The sequence below is a fragment of the Paramisgurnus dabryanus genome, chromosome 24, assembly GCF_030506205.2.
Source record: "Paramisgurnus dabryanus chromosome 24, PD_genome_1.1, whole genome shotgun sequence".
Classification (NCBI taxonomy): Eukaryota; Metazoa; Chordata; class Actinopteri; order Cypriniformes; family Cobitidae; genus Paramisgurnus; species Paramisgurnus dabryanus.
In genome coordinates, this window is record NC_133360.1 from 3,099,058 (window position 1) to 3,120,122 (window position 21,065).

At 37.7% G+C, this 21,065-nt stretch overlaps 1 protein-coding gene across 6 annotated transcripts in view; it reads left to right on the forward strand.

Moving 5' to 3' along the window:
• asic1b (acid-sensing (proton-gated) ion channel 1b) overlaps window positions 1-21,065 on the forward strand; it is a 149,163-nt gene that overhangs the window by 79,194 nt on the left and 48,904 nt on the right. Inside the window, exon 1 of one of the 6 annotated variants that reach the window (XM_065243323.2) lies at window positions 19,696-20,626. The exons of 2 other annotated variants lie outside the window; for them this stretch is intronic. In XM_065243323.2, the coding sequence (XP_065099395.1) occupies window positions 20,113-20,626 (514 nt within the window). In that variant the 5' untranslated portion in view covers window positions 19,696-20,112. Of the gene's footprint in view, window positions 1-19,695; window positions 20,776-21,065 lie in introns of those variants that run through there. 3 more of the 6 variants (XM_065243319.2, XM_065243317.2, XM_065243318.2) reach the window with 3 other exon arrangements.

A 21,065-nucleotide genomic window follows, 5' to 3' on the forward strand; every position in this document is an offset into this window, starting at 1 on the left:
TATAACGTTTTTGCTTCAGTTTTTTATAAATTGGGTAAGTTCCACCTAGTGGATAATTGATATTATTACAGATTAACATAAAAATTCATCAGGAACATGTTTTTTATGCAAATGTTTTCTCTTAATTGACGAGATAACTCATTAATGGCGGTGAAAGAGTTAAAAGGATAGTCCGCTCAAAAATCAAAATCCTGTCATTTACCTCCCCCTTAAGTTGATTCAAACTTGTATAAATCATTTTTTTTTGTGCTGAATACAAATGAAGACATTTTGAAGAAGGTTTATAACCAAGCAGATCTGGGGCACCATTGACTTCTATAGAAAAAATAATACAGTCGATGTGAATGGTGCCCCAGATCAGTTTATCAGGTGAACTGTCCCTTTAAGTAAAGCTACATTTTTAAAGTAGCGCCTTTAGTACTGTCTGTGAGTTTTGCAATCCTTGAGAAAATCTTATTTTACAAAAACAATATCCCATCAGGGATCCGATCGCTTCTGTTTTGAATTATAAAGAAGTTTTCAAAGTGCTGCATGGTTTAAGTGCACAAATATGTTTGTGATTTTGGCAGACAAGGAGACACTAAAAAAGAAACAGAGTCCCACCGCTGGGCAATAGCACACATTTACACAAAACTATAAGAAAATGTACATAATGGTTGTTTAGCCTCGGTTAGCCGATGTCTCTGCGTACTGGTTTTTATCTCCTCACTATAGCTCATTTGTCAGCATTATTGTTTGATCGTTGAAATTGCGCCGTTAGCACAGACAGATTGATGGCTGAGCTACAAATCACCATGGATGATTTCCTGATGATTCTGTCTTTATTTGAAAAAGTTTATTGCACAATATTTTATTGCACTTTGTCATGGGAGGACTTAAACTTTCCAATGACGTTCTGTTATATTCAACTTGCAACTTTGGGATTTATCCTTGAACTTCTCAGGAGAAAAACAAATACGATAATTGATGACAAGCAAATTCACCATCTAGGTAAGCCATAAACCTAGGAAACCTAGCCATTTGCTTTCATTTTCCTTTGTTTACCCTAGACGTCATCTGTTATGCTGCGTGAATGATTTCAATGTTTAGTTAATGTAAAGACGCGTGGACGCGCGGCTGGAGGTCTTGCGGTGCGAATGAGGCGGAATCGCGTCTACCGCCCTTCGCTAAACGCCTCATTCGTGCCATGAGACCTCCAGACGCGCGTCAACGAGTTTAGTTGCCTAGAGTCTAGTTCGTGCGAATGCCGCGAATTGAGCGTTGCCGTGGCAAACGCGCGAGTTGAAAATTTTTTAACTTTGCCGGAATAACGCGCCGCGATAACCAATCAGGAGCTTGCTCTAGAAGTGACGTGATTACAGGAAGCGAGCAGAGTCGCAGAAGCCCCTCCCATGACGCTAGTTTCCGCGTGAGTCTCTCGATGACTAGAATTTCACGGCGGCTTTTACGCGCGAATGAAGCGAGTAAACTTAAAATGTTCAAGTGGCAAACTAGACGCGGTATACGCGAATTTGACGCCTCAATCGCGACTGGTGTGAACCCACGGTTAGATGTCTTTTAACTCTTTCACCGCCAGCGTTTTTCAAAAAAGTTGCCAGCCAGCGCCAGCGTTTTTCATGATTTTCACCAAAGTTTAATGCCTTCCAGAAAATGTTCTTCTTTAAATATATAAACTTACAATATACCAAATGAAAAAACAGACCGTCTGCTTTCAAACAAAAAAAAACGTTTCATCCTACCTTTAGTGGTTCTTTTGCAATCAGCTTTTGAATATGGGTAGGTTTTTGCAAAAACACCATATTTTGAGCAAAAAGCAGAAATAATTCCACTTTTCATAGAGATCCCATTCAGAGCGATCTTTAAAACAGACACGGACATGCAGCAGCTTGCCATAGGGCAATACTTTCGGGTTTAAAAAGTTGCGGAAAGACGGAAAATCTCGTCATTGGCGGGGAAGCGTTTTCTCTTAATTGACGAGATATCTCGTCAATGGCGGGGAAAGAGTTAAATGCAAAATTGCAAAAAGTTATAAAGTTGTTGTTAACGCAAATGTCTTGTCTGACAAATTCAGATATTAAAGAGAACTTATTCTGCGGTTTATGGTCTGCGTGTTTTGATTGTAGATAAGAGCAACTTGTAGCCACCAGGCTGTGAAAAGAAATTGAGGCAAATATAGAGACGTCAAAGCTGAAAGCCGGGCATTATGTTCTTCTGTCTTAAATAATGAGCTGTCTCGACCACAAGCTGGTTTCTATTAAAACACTACAGCCTCGAGACGCGCATTCAAACCCACAATCTAATCAAAGAGACATTTCGCCGGTCGAGGTGAAAACAAGTGCCTGTCTTCCCATCATTCCTCGCGCAGACGCCGCAGGGGCGACCGACAGGTGCTGACGTTCAGACGTGATTGTGAAAAGTGGGCGTGAAGTCTAATCGAGTTATAGGTAAGGGTTGATTCGAAACATCAGAGATGTCAGGTTAGGGCTTTTTGGTACTTCAGGTCTGTGTTTATGCCGATAAGATTTCATTCTTCTGGATCTGACAGGGGATCTCTATCCGAACACTCGGGGAACTGTATTGATGATTGGGAAAGATTATAAATGCAGCTGCTACGATGAACTGACACATCATTTTGCAACCACAGGCCGCTGGCTTTCGCTCGCTGCTCAGTGTTTTGTTTTTGATCGAAAGGGATAAGAAATACACTGTTGCAGCTGAAGAAATATTTTCTGTCTTTGATGATCGACTCAGACAAAGAGCATTTGTCCAGAAAGAGATAAGGCTGAACTCGTAAACACCGGAAAGGAAGGTGGGCGATCTGACCATTGCACTTTTTCCCATGCAGTCCTGCTTAAAGGCATTGCCAAGATTTTAATGAACTTTAGTCTTTTCCAGGAAAATAATTCACTTAAAGGTGCCAAAATGCATTGTAATAATCTGTTAAATTGTTCTCTGATATCTACACAGAAGGTTTATAGCTTTATTAAGTGCAAAAATGATCCATAGACGTTTTTTCATGTTTATTTACAACCCTATGATTTGCCTTTAGAATGAAAAGGTATATTATTACCTTATTTGAAAGGGTCATGAATAATAATGTTGAGCTCTGCCCTGATTGGTTGTTTCTCAGAGCAGCTCCTTCAGTAGCTCTGTGTGTGTGTAAACAGACCTTATGTTCGAGTCTGTATCAGATTTTGAGGAATAATCAATAGGCTTTATGCCCAGCTGCACTACTTCCTGAACTTCAGCCAGCTCCTTGTTTTCTGTCTGCCATTATTGGACAAACTTATTAATCCAGGTGTGTCTGACCTCAGTAGTCACAAACAAACTGATTAATCCAGGTGTGCCTGACCTCAGTAGTCACACCTGGATTAATCAGTTTGTCCAATAATGGCAGACAGGAGCTGGCTGAAGTTCAGGAAGGAAGTAGTGCAGCTGGGCATAAAGCCTATTGTTTGGAGATTGTTAAAGGACGTTTCTGATTGGTAAGTTTGTGTTTTTTTCAGTATGGACCTGCAAAACTTACATGTAACGTCAATAGTAGAACTTAAGCCTGAACGCTAGCTTTAACTAGGATATAACGCTAACTGTTTCAACATTATGACTTCATTGTGCTGTGTTGAAATCTTCCTCTGTACTTTGAAAGTTAAGAGTAACACTTGAATAAAAGCAAGTTGATGTTGTTTATTGCATGCGTCTCCCCTTGGATGCACAGAGGGTTAGTAAGGATATAACTTGATCAGATCTTTGCGCACACTTTAGGGTTAGCATTAGCCCGACGGTTTCCCTCAGAGACCTGCTGAATAATTTCATGCGGCTCTTTCGCCGGCCGTTGGTGATTTATGTGTTTATGGTCATTACTGACGTTGAGTAATCCATTTGGTTTTTTGTGGTGTTGTTTTGTGCCTCTTTGTCCTGGCTGTGTCACATCGCTCCCTGAGGAATATCAATTACCTCGTTGCTTTAACTACTGGCCATCCTCATCCTCACACACTGCGGAACATAACGTTATGATAATGTTATAATTTATTTCATAATTATTTATAAGTATATAATGTACATTTTTAAATATTTCTCAAGTCTGTATGTCAACTTATAGGTACTGTATACCGTAACAATGAACATCTACTGTTCATTATTTAAGGTCTTTATACACCACTGATAATATGGTCAAGGGATCCTTATAAAAGTTACACAATGCACCTTTAAAGGTGGGGTGCATGATTTTTGAAAAACACTTTGGAAAGGGAGTCAGGCCGATTTCCAAAACACACTTGTAGCCAATCAGCAGGAAGGGGCGTGTTTACTAACCGACATCATTGCCTGGGTTGTGTATGTGTGGGGCGGGTCTATCAAAAGAAGGTCCAGATTCTGTTGGGGTAGGGCGTGTTTGATTAGATGATTTCAAATATCAACATTGGCTTTCAGAAATATTTAAAGGTGGGGTGCACAATGTTTAAAAAACACTTTGGAAAAGGGAGTCGGCCCGACTACCAAAACACACTTGTAGCCAATCACTAGTAAGGGGCGTGTCTACTAACCGTCAGCCTTGCTGTGGTTGCGTATTTGTGGGGCAGGTCTATCAAAAGAAGGTCCAGATTCAATTGGGGTAGGGGCGTGTTTGTTTAGTGATTTCAAATGTCAACATTGGCTTTCAAACATTGTGCACTTCGCCTTTAAGCGAAAAAGTTTTACATTTAGGTTGAAAAAACTTTCATTTTAGCAGTTACTAATTAAAGTAATTTTTTAAGTTGATCCAACTTTGACTTTTTACACTGTAGTAGGAAAAAATAATCCTATGGAAGTCAATAGTGCCCCAGATCAGTTTGGTTTCAAACATTTATATCTTCATTTGTGTTGAGCAGAACAACAAAATTAATGCAGATTTGGAATAACTTGAGGGTAAGTAAATGATGACAGAATTTAAATTTTTGGGTGAACTGTCCCTTTAACTTTCCAAACCTGAGCCCTTGAATGATTTAACTCTTATTTTCACATCAAACAAGTCAGCTGTCAGTCACAGAAATCCCTAGAGAGATTTTCTTTTGTGAATGACCTCTTGTAAACTTCTGCAAAGCTCAGTGATTATTTTCTCCTCTCATCCGTCTTCATGTTGAGATGTCTTCAAGGGTTGACCTTGTTTCCTAGCATGTCCTCTCATTCGGCACAGCAGAGACTCCTTCATCTACTAACTGAAGCATAGCTTGACTGTGGGAAACATCTCTTCTCTGATCTCTATATCTTTATGAACTGATGTATCTAGGTGTGTGTTAACATAAGCTTTAAAATAACCCGGACAGTATGAATGTTACAGTAATGAACTTTATCTGATCACACACAGGACTGAATGGATGTTTCTAGAGTTTATCTGTGCTGCTTATCTGGATGTTATGGAAAATCATAATGGTTGATTTTGTCACAACTGAACTGCAAAATTTGTCTCATTTAGAGCTTCAATAAAACACAGGGATGATGAGAAACATGAATGATGATATTCAGGAATATAAGATCTTTAATTCACATGATACAATCTGACACACAGTAAAATATCATGATTCGTTTTTGGTCGGTTTATAAACTCGGTGTTTTTTTTTTTGTTTTTTTTCTATCTTAAGCTGGTTGACTGGTTTTAGCTGGTGTAGCTGGCTAGGTTTCAAACATACATACGTGCAATGAGTTTGATTCCTCTTGAGTTTATACAGATCTGACCATAGCTAAAACATAACTTATACAGACAATGAAATCTGGCCTACCCCAAAGTCTTTCTGAAATAAAACATTTCACTGACTTTGATAGCAGTCTCATCATTATCTGATATATGTGTCGATGAAAGTCATGCATGTCTCTGTGAGCTTCTTATGATGTGAATTGATGTACTGTAGAGGGTCAGGTTAGTGGTCGGTGCGGTGAATTTGATTATTGGCTGTGAAATGTGTGTTTAATGAGAGATTTCATGACACTGAACATAGAGGACAGACCCATCACCTTTAATGAATCTGCCATAATTTATGAAGCACATCGCCAATTTAAATTTTAAATTATGATATTATATCATATAAAATCATACCTCGTATCCCTTGATAAACACTTCAGTGCCATTAAAGAGTCCACCTGGGTCGAGATTGACGTCATGCACACAGGAGTGGGAAGTCCTTTTTAATATTAGCTGAGAAATACATAACTTTCTTACATGTTATTAGCATTTTTATTATATTGTTCATCACCTCTTGACATTAACTTCGTATAAAAATAGCTATGTGTTGGCTCTTAAAGGGATAGTTCACACAAAAATGATTTACTCATCCTCATGTTGTTCCGAGTTTCTTTATACTGTTGAACACAAACAAAGATATTTTGGGCATTTTTTGATTTTTTTGACCATGGTATTTTTATTTTCTACTATGGAAGTCAATGGTGCTTCTTTTTTTCCTTGATTACAAATACATCGAGGAAAATAAGTATTTGACACATCAGCATTTTTATCAGTAAGGGGATTTCTAAGTGGGCTATTGACACAAAATTTCTACCAGATGTAGCCATCAAGCCAAATATTGAATTCAGAAATCAGAACATTTAAGTATACAAGTTGAGTCATAATAAATGAAGTGAAATGACACAGGGGATAAGTATTGAACACATGAAGAGAACAAGGTGCAAAATGGCCTAGAAAGTCAGGAGATCACCTGAAATCTGGACACAGGAAAGACTTCATGATGGGTAAAAGCAAAAAACTCTCTCAAGATCTTCGCAATCTTATCGTTGAATGGGGGAATACACTGCAAAAAATTATTTTCATGAAAAAAATTCTTAGTATTTTTGTCTAGTTTTCAGTAAAAATATCTAAAAATTCTTAAATTAAGATGGTTTTTCGTCATTAGCAAAATGACCAAAGAAAATAAGTTTAGTTTTTAGACCAAAAATATCAAATTTAAGTGAGTTTGTGCATAAAACAAGCAAAACAATCTCCCAATGGGGTAAGCAAATATTACTTACATTTTTCTTGAATTTAGTGTGTAAGATTTTTTTGCTTACCCCCTTGGCAGATTTTTTTTTTGCTTGTTTTATGCACATTTCTTATAAGCATTTATATGGAAACGCTGTCATTTCACAAGTCTTTTTTCGACATTTAGAAAATAACGCTAAAGTTTTATGCAAATCTGCAATGGAAACGCAGCTACAGTTAAAGTGATCGTTCACCCAAAAAAGTTTTTTATTATTTTCTCCCCCTCATATTGTTTAGACCTGTATGAATAAAATTTTCTGATGAACACAAAAGAAGTTATTTTGAAAAAAAGTGTTAATCACACAGCTAATTATATAAACAAATACTATGGAAGTGATAAATGATGATGAAGATATTTTGATAAAATATGGTAAACGCAGAGTTTACGGCTACCATTGAATTGTATTATATTTGTTTTTTCCTACTATGGAAGTCAATTGTTACAATCAGCTGTGTGCTTAGAATCATTTATTCAATTTTCTTCTTTTATGTTCATCAGAAAAAATTTATTCATACAGGCCTAGAACAACATGAGGGTTGGTAAAGTACGACAACCCTTTTGCACAATTTACAAATAAAGTATTTCCTATTTATATAAGAGGTACACGTGTACATACAAATGGTAAAAAATCTATACAGAACAGAATGTAAATCCCAAAGTATTGCCATATCCCTCCAAAACCACACTAATTCGTATTTGCTGGATATAAGGTGTTTGTGCATTAGTAAAAGCACATAAAACTCTAAAAGCTATTTTTGCTTGTGTTGATAGTTTTATAGATTTTCATGCTAGTTCAGCACACTTAAGAGAAAGTAGGTTAATCAGTAGCTATTCATCTTCTTCAAGCTGTGAGAAACAAACATGTTTCTGTAGACCAACACTTCGGTGTCATCTTTGATGTAAACAATAACAAACACCCTATTTTTCTGAAAGGATAACAGTTTGTACCTGCAGCTGAAATTGCAGCTCTCCGAGTGCTGCAGCGTCACATTCCAGCCCACGTTCCGCATTCAGCCGCATCTCGCTGATGTCAGGAGGAGGAACACATTAGCAAATGAGCTCGAATTAATTTGCCACTGTATGAATGAAGGCTCTCGACTGCTAAATCAAAGCCCTTGCTGTAATGCAGTTACTGGCTCTCGCCTCAAGCGCTTGTCATATTATGTGACAAGACAAATTGAAAGACACTGACGGTCCCTGGAGCCGAATGGGGGCGGATGCTGTTGTTCGGGTATGAAGAGTATAAATATTTGCCTGAGGGTGGATGTGTTGTGTGTTTGCTATAATGGATCAGGAGTTCACATTAAGCTGCTAGAATCTGAGTTTTATTAGCTTTTAGCAAAATTTGTATAGGTCAATCTGTTACCGTAGTTTACTAAACAAACATTAACCCATTTAACTGCTGTCTCAGACAGCAGTTAAAGAAGAAGACGTATGTATCAAATGTTGGTGCCTCGGTGCCTCATATTAGTAACTCATTGGCTCATATTGGTACTTCAGTGGCTCATATTTGTACCTCGATGGCTCATATTGACACCTCAGTGGCACATATTTGGTACCTCAGTGGCTCATACTTGTACCCCAGTGGCTCATTTTGGTACCCCAGTGGCTCATTTTGGTACCCCAGTAGTTTATACTGGTACCTCAGTGGCTCATACTTGTACCCCATTGGCTCATTTTGGTACCCCAGTGGCTCATATTGGTACCTCAATGGCTCTTACTGATACCTCAATGGCTCATATTGTTACCCCAGTGGCTCATATTGGTGCCTCAAAGCCACATATTGGTACCTCAAAAGCAAATATTGGTACCACAAAGACAAATATTGGAACCCTCAAAGGCAAATGTTGGTGCCTCGGTGCCTCATATTAGTAACTCATTGGCTCATATTGGTACTTCAGTGGCTCATATTTGTACCTCGATGGCTCATATTGACACCTCAGTGGCACATATTTGGTACCTCAGTGGCTCATACTTGTACCCCAGTGGCTCATTTTGGTACCCCAGTAGATCAAACTGGTACCTCAGTGGCTCATACTTGTACCCATTTGGCTCATTTTGGTACCCCAGTGGCTCATATTGGTACCTCAATGGCTCATACTGGTACCTCAATGGTTCATACTGTTACCCCAGTGGCTCATATTGGTGCCTCAAAGCCACATATTAGTACCTCAGAAGCAAATATTGGTACCTCAAAGACAAATTTGAACCTCAAAGGGAAATATTGGTGCCTCTGTGCCTCATATTGGTAACTCATTGGCTCATATTGGTACCTCAGTGGCTCATATTGACACCTCAGTAGCACATTTGGTACCTTAGTGGCTCATACTTGTACCCCATTGGCTCATTTTGGTACCCCAGTAGTTCATACTGGTACCTCAGTGGTTCATACTTCAATCCCCATTGGCTCATTTTGGTACCCCAGTGGCTCATTTTGGTACCCCAGTAGTTCATACTGGTACCTCAGTGGCTCATACTTGTACCCCATTGGCTCATTTTGGTACCCCAGTGGCTCATTTTGGTACCCCAGTAGTTCATACTGGTACCTCAGTGGCTCATACTTGTACCCCATTGGCTCATTTTGGTACCCCAGTGGCTCATTTTGGTACCCCAGTAGTTCATACTGGTACCTCAGTGGCTCATACTTTTACCCCATTGGCTCATTTTGGTACCCCAGTGGCTCATTTTGGTACCCCAGTAGTTCATACTGGTACCTCAGTGGCTCATACTTGTACCCCATTGGCTCATTTTGGTACCCCAGTGGCTCATTTTGGTACCCCAGTAGTTCATACTGGTACCTCAGTGGCTCATACTTTTACCCCATTGGCTCATTTTGGTACCCCAGTGGCTCATATTGGTACCTCAATGGTTCATACTGTTACCCCAGTGGCTCATATTGGTGCCTCAAAGCCACATATTGGTACCTCAAAAGCAAATATTGGTACCTCAAGGACAAATTGGAACCTCATTGGCTCATATTGACACCTCAGTGGCACATTTGGTACCTCAGTGGCTACTTGTACCCCATTGGCTCATTTTGGTACCCCAGTGGCTCATATTGGTACCTCAATGGCTATACTCGTACCTCAATGGCTCATACTGTTACCCCAGTGGCTCATATTGGTACCTCAAAGGCAAATATTGGTGCCTCATATTGGTAACTCATTGGCTCATATTGGTACCTTGATGGCTCGTATTGACACCTCAGTGGCTCATACTTGTATCCCAGTGGCTCATTTTGGTACCCCATTGGCTCATATTGGTACCTTAAAGCCACATATTGGTGCCTTAAAGGCAGATATTGGCACCTCAAAGACAAATATTGGTACCTCGTTGGCTCATATTGGTACTTCAGTGGCTCATGCTGGTACCTCAATGGCTCATACTGTTACCCCATAGCTCATATTGGTGTCTAAAGCCACATATTGGCACCTCAGAAGCAAATATTGGTGCCTCGGTGGCTCATATTGGTAACTCATTGGCTCATATTGGTACCTCAATGCAACGTATTGGTACCTCTGTGGCACAAATTGGTACATCAGAGGTACATATTAGGTCCTTTTTCAAAGGGTACAGCCCCAGACAGCTTTTGTACCAATTTTTTTTAACAGTGTAGCAGTGCAAAGGTTATGGGTTTCAATCCTCAGGGATCACATGTATACTAATAAAATGCATAGCTTGTAATTCACTCTAAATCACTTTGGATAAAGTGTTTGCCAAAAGCATGAATGAAATGTAAATATGATAAGTTATGAAATATAAAAATGCTATCAGATCAATAAAGTGGCCCTAATGTTAACTAAATTGTGTTTGGCACCTGCCCAATGCATTTAAAATTAGTTATTTTTTTGATAATAAAATAAACCAATCCTAGTGGTAATTTATGTTGTTAAATTGTTAAACGTATATAAAGTTTATGCTTTTTAAAAGATATTTCCCATCATAAATCTTGGCTGATACAGTATTGAGATGGTTTTGTATTCGCTCTCTGTCAACATACCGCTCTCCTGCGGTGCCAGAGACATTAGGAGCACAGCCGGCATCCGTTCCTCTCAACGCTCGCTTCAGATACCAGAACAGATTTAACAAACAGCCCTTCTGAAGCGTGCTGAGCGAGTAAATCTCACAGAGAGAGAGATGCTCTCATACCGCCGGTACTGCTTCAGAAGAGGAGGTGGAGCAGTTCACCGGCCGCTGCGTCTCCATCAGGGAGTGACCGACGTGAGGAGGATGTGATAGAGATACATGTCAAATGATGGTAGTGTTTAAAGCACTGGCTGTACTCAGATCAGATGAGTTCAGATCATGATTGTGACGTCAACCATTACAGAATTTGAAGGTTGTCATCTTTGTTTGATGACCTTACTGTGGAAGACGCTTTTATTTTAAAAAAATTTGAAGAACAGCCTTGCATTAATCTTTTTAATGAGTGTTTCATATTAACATGCAGTTGGTGTTTCTCATGAGAGGTCAAAAAGGAGCCAGAAAATAATTTAAGATAAAAGAAGTTTTGGTGGAGAAACGTCATGAATGAAGTTGGAAGCCCTACTGTACGGTTGAAGACGTCCTCTTAAGAGTTTCTCATATAAAAGAGCCAGGATTGGATTGAGGTCATTTCACCGATAAGAGGAAAATGAAGCAGGACATTCAGGTGCGGCCGGTTTATCGTCTTTGGCGCGTGAGATAAGAGCCTTTTGAAACTTCAAGACTTCAGCTTAATAACCGCCGGCGCTCTTCTGCCCTTCTTAATGGGCTTCATCCTCATCCTCGCAGCCAAAGGCCAGCAGACGAAAGTTTAAGCTCTGCTTACCGAGGCTAATCGAACTCTTCCCGCTGTGCTCACCGGCTCATCCTTCTTGTTTCTCTGGCACTGCTCGCTACAAACTCGACCTTTTGCGATGACCTATTGGAAATCATTGAGAATTATTTGAAGTTCATGACTTGCTGTTTGTGTACCTGTTATAAGAGACGCTTTGATTTTGAGCTTGTTTTTTTTTTTCGAGAAGAACAGCAGGTGTGATCCACATAAGCCTTGTACAAACTATATTAGCAACCACACTAAAGACGATAACCTTATGTTTATTCAAATCGCACCCTAAATCTTGTCTATGTATGTAACTAACTAGGTTTTGTTACAATACTTTATATTTTTTGATCAGTAATGATGTAATGTTATCAGTAGCATGGATATGCATCTGTAGGCGGTCACTGTTTAAAAAGCGAATAGCTGGTTTGTCAGGAATAATGTTCACAATCTCCCGAGGGAAATTCTGACATCCGGTCACAAATGTGCCGCATGTCATCTGATATTCCCACAGGAGTCGTGCTGAGTGAATTAGCACTGATGTGTGAATTAGTTTAATGTTACCCTTTCTCTGATGTTATGTTCAATGCTGGTTGAGTACAGTAGATATGGCAGCGTTTTTATTTTTTGACGTTTTTTGGGTGGCCATTTATCCCATTATTTGATAGACCGTATGCAGAGGAGTAAACAAAACTGCTTGATGCTTTCGCCATCTTGATTGTTTGCATTATTTACTTTGTAAATAAATGTATATGTGGGCATGTGTGTAGTGTTTCTTTACAAAGTAACATCGCCATCTAGTGGCCTGGCACACATTTTTTAATTATTCTGTTTCTGAATAATTTATTATTTTTTAGCATTTTGTTTTTATAGCATTTTGTAATTTGTATTATTATGGTCATATAATGTATCTCATTTTTTTAACAACTTATGTTCTTTTGCTTCTTTATAAGCGCTATTCAAAATAATAATAATAATAATTATTATTATTATTATTAATATTATTAATACAGCTTTTGTAGTTGTTTTTGCGAATCCGTTTAATGTTGTCACAAAGGAAAAACTTTTGGATTTTTTACTACACAGTCGTCATGTAAATGTAGCAATAAAAACAGATGATGATAAACAAAATGTTTTAGTTTCTTAGGTCAAGTAAACATCATGAGAGTATAGTTTTAAAGATTAATCGCGACTAATCGCATACAAAATAAAAGTGAATTTTTGCATAATACTGTATATGTGTCTGTACTGTGTGTAATTATTATGTATATTTAAACACACACACACACACACACACATACATATATACATTTCAGAATTTTTTTATTTATATATCCATTTTTATTTTAATATATAATATAGAATATAAAAAATATAAATATAAATCACTTTTATTTTTATGCGATTAATCGCGATTAATCTTTTCCCAGCACTAATTATATTTAAGATGAATCACTACATTGTTCTTCCTCTCGTTTTTCTAAGTCACTTTTGAATCTGCTAAATGTAATTTAATTTTGATATATAATATAGAATATAAAAAATATAAATGTAAATCACTTTTATTTTGTATGCGATTAATCGCGATTAATCTTTTCCCAGCACTAATTATATTTAAGATGAATCACTACATTGTTCTTCCTCTCGTTTTTCTAAGTCGCTTTTGAATCTGCTAAATGTAATTTAATTTTAATATATAATATAAAAATATAAATATATATCACTTTTATTTTGTATGCGATTAATCGCGATTAATCTTTTCCCAGCACTAATTATATTTAAGATGAATCACTACATTGTTCTTCCTCTCGTTTTTCTAAGTCGCTTTTGAATCTGCTAAATGTAATTTAATTTTAATATATAATATTAGTGCTGCACAATTAATCGCATCGCAATCGCAATCGCAATGTCAGCCTGTGCAATTATATGACAGCAAAATGTTGCAATTATATTAAATAAATAAATGCGTGGACTTGTTAACACAAACCTTCTGATAACAGTTTGATGATTTTCCTTGCTGTTTAAATAAAGAAAGAAAAACTAACAAAAAAAGGCAGTGCACGTGTGGCATGCACGTGTGTGGTGTGCGTCGTCACTAATACCAGAGCGAAGATGGATGCAGAGGAGGTTGACAGTGATCTGGTAGCTAAAAAAAACTATACGTCTGTTGTATGGCGGTATTTTGGATTTAGGATTACGGACACTGAGCAGTTGCTACATCACGTGGCAATACGAAAACATTTCCAGTTTTACAAATACAAATTTTAGCTAAACTGTGTGTGGATTTTCCTTAAAACCCATCAAGTTGACTCATGACACCATGTAGTATAATCGCAATCGCACATCGCAATATTAGCATCAATAACCGCAATGGGAAAAATGACCCAAATCGTGCAGCCCTATATAATATAGAATATAAAAAATATAAATATAAATCACTTTTATTTTGTATGCGATTAATCGCGATTAATCTTTTCCTAGCACTAATTATATTTAAGATGAATCACTACATTGTTCTTCCTCTCGTTTTTCTAAGTTGCTTTTGAATCTGCTAAATGTAATTTAAATATCAATCTGCAGTTACACTTGATATACGTCTTTTGTGCAGTTGACATAAATGATCCTTAAATCATGTGACTTGTTGCAAAGACATTTAATTAAATTTATAAGACACTTAAAGCATGCACATAGCCACGCCGTGTAAACTGCATAGTAACACATGATTTACTGTGATGTGGGTGACAATGCCTATACTTATTTTGTGTGAATCTAACGTCTGATCCACCCGTGTCACACAAATCCCTCTATTGGCCATCAGACTGATTGTATTAAGTGTATTCGTCTGCTAAAAATAGCCCTGTATGCTCTTTACAGACGGCACACACAACTCTATTGATCTGCACAAGCACAACGTGTTTAGTTTATATGTTTGTGACCCCTTGAAATGAATTTTAAGGTTGATAGAGTTTGACTTTAAATGCAGGGTACGACTGAAGAGTGCCGAATGGTTACAGATGCACTTATCTCTGATTTATACGTGTTTGGTGAGAGTAAAATGCATTTTTAAATAACTTATCTAATATTAATCCAATCTAATATGTTAATCTTAGCTTTCTCAGACAAGCAACAAATTAAATATACATTGCATTTGACTTAAACATATTGCACTTCATGTCGTTTGATGTTATCACTCCTACATCTATTATTAGGGGTTCAATCAAACTTCAAATTTAGCAATGTGCAGCATTATTAAACCATGATATGTTTTAATAATCTGTGTTATAATAAAACATCTTCATCTATCGAGTTTTCATTAAATCTTCGTTTTTTATTTTTTCTGCATGGTAAAGTTAATTTCGAGAAGGTTGTTGAAGATGTGTGTCTTATCCTCAATGCACAGGATCATATTAGGTACGTGCCGTAGAGCCAAAACAACACATTTAAAAGCGGCACCGGTCCCCAGCCACCTCTACAGCAGATGTTTTAGTAATCATATCGTCTCTGTGCCTCTCATCTCTGCTTGTTTGTTTGTCTTGTGTTTTGCAGTTCGGTGAAGACTATGGTACTATGTGATGTTTATATTATGAGTGAACACATTCCCAGACAGCAGACTCTGGGCCGGATCAACACCGGATCTGCACCTGATCTGCTGACATTAGCGCGGATCTGGCCGAGAGTCGTCTGCTGTCTGAGATATCTTTATGTGATATATATATTAAGACCGAGCTTAGGCCCTCAGTCTGTTCAGGTCATCCAAAACCTTAAGCTGCTTGACCTGATGCTTCAAATTAACCACAAGGGGGCACATAACGGTTATAAAAGTCAAGTATTGTGTTACTTGATTGTAAACCCCAAAAATAGACACTGATAAATGTAGAGTATAAGTACATAAGTTGGTTTGGAGAAATTTAATATGATATAATGTAATATAATAATAGGAAAAGTTAAATTTTCTTTATATGAATCAATCTGACATAAATTAATAATTGAAATGTATAAAGTTCATCCTTACTTTGTGATGTGATGTACATCAGGTTACTGTATTGATACTAGGGTTGCAAAGGAACGGAAACTTTCTGGTAAATTTACGGTAAATTCCTGGAACTTTACATGGGGACTTAATATGGGGAATTTTGGAAATATTCCAAATTGGAAACTTAACGGGAATTTATGGGAATTATTTTTGGAAATTTATATAAACTATATCACATACAAACATAAATAAACATTTTGTTTGGTCATAAGTAGACATGCATGCAAGGTAATACAATTTCTTTAAAAAAAAAATTTAATTACCTTAAACTTTTAAACTGCAGTTTGTGTTAAAAAATGTTTTTTATTTTCAATAAATTGCTCTTTGTTTTAATAAATCTGCTCTATTTTAACTTTTTATTCATCAAATAATCCTAATACTTTGCACATCAAGCCTGGATTTACACACACACACAAATTATTTATTCACTTTATTTATTTACTTAAACTACATAAAAATAAATAAATAAAAAATCTATTTAATTTATTTAATCAATTTATTTAAGCTTCATTTAAACAAAAGTTTTTTGTTTTGTTTTTCTTTTTTAAAATGTTGCTTAAATAAATTGATTAAATAAATTGAATACATTTTTTATTTTCTTTTTTTAATGTAGTTCAAACAAATTGATTTTTTTACCTTAAAAAAATGTAGTAAATTCAATGAATTATTTTTTTCAGTGTATTTGATCAAAAATCCTCCCGAAAATCATTTTAGTAAGCAGTGTGCATGTGACTGAGGGAAATTCAACAAAAATAGCATTAAAGTTTTAAACAAAATTATGCTGCTAGAGTTTTTTACCTACATTTAAATTCCCTGTTATAGGCAACTCTGCAATTTTTATTTTATTCCCATTATTTCCCGTTATTTCCCAAATATTCCAGAAATCATTTTAGTAAGCAGTGTGCATGTGACTGAGGGAAATTCAACAAAAATTGCACCAAAGTTTTAAACAAAATTATACTGCAAGATTTTTTTTTTAAGTACATTTAAATTCCCTGTTATAGGCAACTTTTATTCCCATTAATTCCCGTTAATTCCCAAATATTCCTGTTAATTCCCATGTAAAGTTTCCAACCATAAAAATGTATGATTTTTTCCACCCTTATTGATACAGTAGTTTATTATAAGCAACAGGTTTTCCTGTGTGTGTTTGTTAATTCAGCTTTGGTGTCTAATTCTGGATCAGTGCCACTCTAGAACAGCCGGCTTCATTAATTCGGTCTCCATAAACATTCACACATCTCCTAGTGTTAAGTAATGCGTTTATTGCCCAGCAGGCGGGTTCAGATGTAAGTGGACATCATTTCTCACCGCAGTAGTTTAATTGTATTACATCCATGTGTGTGTGTGTGTGTGTGTGTGTGTGTGTGTGTCGTGTGTTGTGCATCTGTGTGCGTTTTCTCTCGGCTGGCAGTATCCATGGTAACGACAGGTCTATTGTAGCTGTTGGTTGAGAGGGTCTTGAGCAGAAATGATGTTCCGTCCCTGCGCGCTTTAAATGAAATACCCGCCCTGAGGGGCAGACGCAACACAATAACATCTCTACTGCACTCTAGTGTCTGATGATAACAATACTCATATCTCCACTCCATGAGATCTCATTGCTGAAGATAAAATCACACATCTAATGGATTTATGTGGTTGTTTCTATCTCTTATTTTAAATGGTGTGTGCATAGTAAGGCCGGAATTAGATTAGATTGTAACTTGAGAAATATACAAGTGCGTTTTGAATTCATTTATCTGCTTCATTCAGAATGATTTCATTGAAATGCTGAGACTAACATCATTCACACACTGAACTCTACTGCCATCTGCTGGATATTGAATGATTCATGAATGTATCTGACATAAAAACATTGAGGATCTTAGGCTGGATTTACAATGCAGATCTTGATGCCCAATTCCCATTTGTTGACTATATCAACATCAGTTTAAAGTGACTTTTACTCTAAACACTTGGAGAAACATTTCAAAGTAGACATAGTGACCCAGAACAGCTTAAATCACAGAGGAAGTAAAACGTCTCAATATGCAATGGACACTGACAAATTGATTATACAAGATTATAGACGGTTTCAGCAGTAACAACATAAACAAGCGGCTTTCGTGGTCAACACGTAACTTCCGGTAAACTCCGCTAAGAATAAATAACAACAAAGTACTTTAAACGTAATTTATTTATATAACAAGCAAAATAAACACATAGATTATTACATTTGGAAACCAAAACATTTGTTATTTTCGACAAGAAATTTGTTCAAGAGTTCAGTTTAAAAACTAGTCAGACCATTAAAACACTGAAACCGGAAGTTAAGTTCGGACCAGACGCGTATAGCGTCACCTCACATGCGTCTAATGAAACCGTCTAAGACATAGAACTTTAACATTACTCCCCTAAAGACGCCAGTCGTGTCCGTAATGTCGTGTAGAGTAAAGAGGCGGCTTAGGTTGAGTTGTTGCACCAAATATGCGCTTCATATAATTTATGTGATCGCGAGTTGACGTCATTTGCCAGCGTCACATTTTCAATGACGTCTTAAGATTGGAATATCCGATTTGTCCACTTACATTGCGGACAAGAATGCATGTATTCAATTTATTTCCACATATGAATGGCGCCTGAAACAGATCAGAGAATATCGGAATCAATGCGCTTTTTTCCTGCTTATTCGTCCGTGGGTCATATTTTTCCATATTTCCACTATTATCCACTAGGTGGCGCTCTTACACAACTTATAAAACACTTAAACATCCACTGACCCAAAAAACAGTAAAAACTCTGTGTATGTTTTGATCATCGCCCCGAATTGGATCTCTAAATAATGCCCTTCACAATATTGTATACTTCTGGTATTTTTGAAGAAACCTCTCCGTATTTGAGAGGTGATAAAAAAAATAAAAAATGAAGTTTTTTGTTGTTTGAAAGCAGAGGATCTGTTCTTTCATTTGAAATATTGTATGTTTATAGATTTAAAGAAGAACATTTTCTAAAAGGCATTAAACTTTTGTGAAAATCATAAAAATGTTGGTGCTGGCTGGCTTTTTTTAAAAATGCTGGCGGGGAAAGATTGAAGGGAATAGTTGAGTCTCATGTTGTTACAAACTCATTTTGTGATATTTTGAGGAATATTTTTAACCAAATCAATCAGAAGCCCCATTGACTTCTATTCCTTTTTTGTACTATGGAAGTAAATGGGGCTTCAGATTGCTTTGATGCGTTTTCATTTTTGGGTAAACTATCTCTTTACATTTTTAGTACACATACACTTACAGTAAGTGAGAAACATGATCGCGTCCAAACCAAACATTTAATTTCACAGCTATATAGTTGCATCTACTGTAGATGTCTGTTAAATATAATGAATTTACTGTCAGTCAAAGCACAGAAACCCATTAGAGACATCAATAAAATCATTGATCAGAGCAGGTAGACGCTATAGATCGACAGCACGTCTACCGTCAATGCTACAGACTTTAAATGTCTAGAAAACATCCTTTCAATACATCTGAGCAAATGTTATTCATGTTCGACTTCATTCATGACGTTCAGCTCAATAAATGCTTGCTAGCTTACAAATAAGTATGCAGGTAAGGTCAAGGATGCATCGTGAAGAAATCTGTTATTGAAGTGAACTTGTTTTAAAAGCACATACAGTACTGTACTGTAATATCTCTTTATCTGAACACACTCACACACAAATATCTTCATATCACAGCCTTGCTTTAAACTCACTGGTGTTTGTTCATGAGCTGATAACAGCGAGTGTGTTTGCTTTCACCGGGTAGTTTTTATTAAAAACAACAGCTCTAAATGCTGTTTATCTCCCTATAAAATTCCCATGACTGCCTCTGACCTTCCCGAGTCTTATAATATGGCCTGGATTGTTGCTGGTGTCCAGTAACATTATTAAAATATAGTCAACTCTCTCACTCGGGGCTTTGAAAGGCGATCTTGTGCTGACATCAGATGGAGCCGGTGCTCTGGGAATATTCACTGTCAATGGGAGGGAGTTTGGGGCCAGGAGGTTCATTACATCCCAACAATTCAATTCCTCCTGCAGATGTCCTGATGTTGAGGAGGCAGATATGTACATGTACTCCCATCTCTGTCTTCAGTGGTAGTTGCCTGTAGATCTGGATTGTCCAGTTTAAAGAAGTTTGTGAATCTTTACAGCATTTGCGTGGGACGATTTTCTTCCATACTTGATTGGATCCAACCTCTGGAGTCGTGTTTGTCTCTAGCTTTAGTTCTGGATTTACCCATCGATCATGGTACGAATCACATGCACTCTGTCCTTCAGTACGGACGATGAGCCCGTTGACTGCTCACGTAACAACAGCTTCGATGATCACTACAAGCGAGTGGTGTGGTCGACAGACGGGGAGCACGGCCGGTACAAAGAGGACAGCGACGAGCCGGACTCGTACGATGGGGCGGAAGAAGAAGACGTGCCCAACGTCGACCTGGCTACGTTTTGCGGCGGCTGCTCTCTCCACGGTGCCAACCACATCTTCGTAGAAGATAAAAAGTTCGGTGTACGTCAGGGCTTGTGGGCAGTGGTCTTCCTGCTGGCGGTCTCCATGTTTCTCCTGCAGGTCGTGGACCGAGTTGTCTACTACTTCCAATACGACCACGTCACCATTCTAGACGAGCGCAATGCTAAAAACATGACCTTCCCTGCCATCACTCTTTGCAATTATAACAAGTTCCGCCGCTCGCAGCTTAGCTACAGCGACTTGCTTTTCATGGGTCCGCTGCTGGGCTACGAGGACAACATGGCCCCCGGGATCCCCTTGGCCCCGGAGCCCGACAGACAGGGCTCTCGGTTCAGCCTGGCAGAGTTCTTCAATCGGACACGTCACCGTATGGACGACATGCTGCTGGAGTGCAATTTTGCAGGGATGGAGTGCGGGCCAGAACATTGGAGAGAGGTGAGATTGTGTGGAAGTGATTCCTAATCCTGGCTTAATCTAAACAATTGTGGGCAGTGTTCGAATTATGTCAAAGATTATAGGGGTCCCCTAGCTAAGCCTCTTCATCATTATAGAGTTGACATAATTTCACGCAAGTAAGATGTTGGTCCTGGAATAAACTTTTTAATCAAAGAAACCCCAAATTACCCTTGACTCAAAGCCTAACCATTTTTACCCCTGAAAATAATCTAGGCGCAGAGACTGTCAATTCCTCCCGAAAACAGCATGAGGCGCACTTGAGAGTTTAT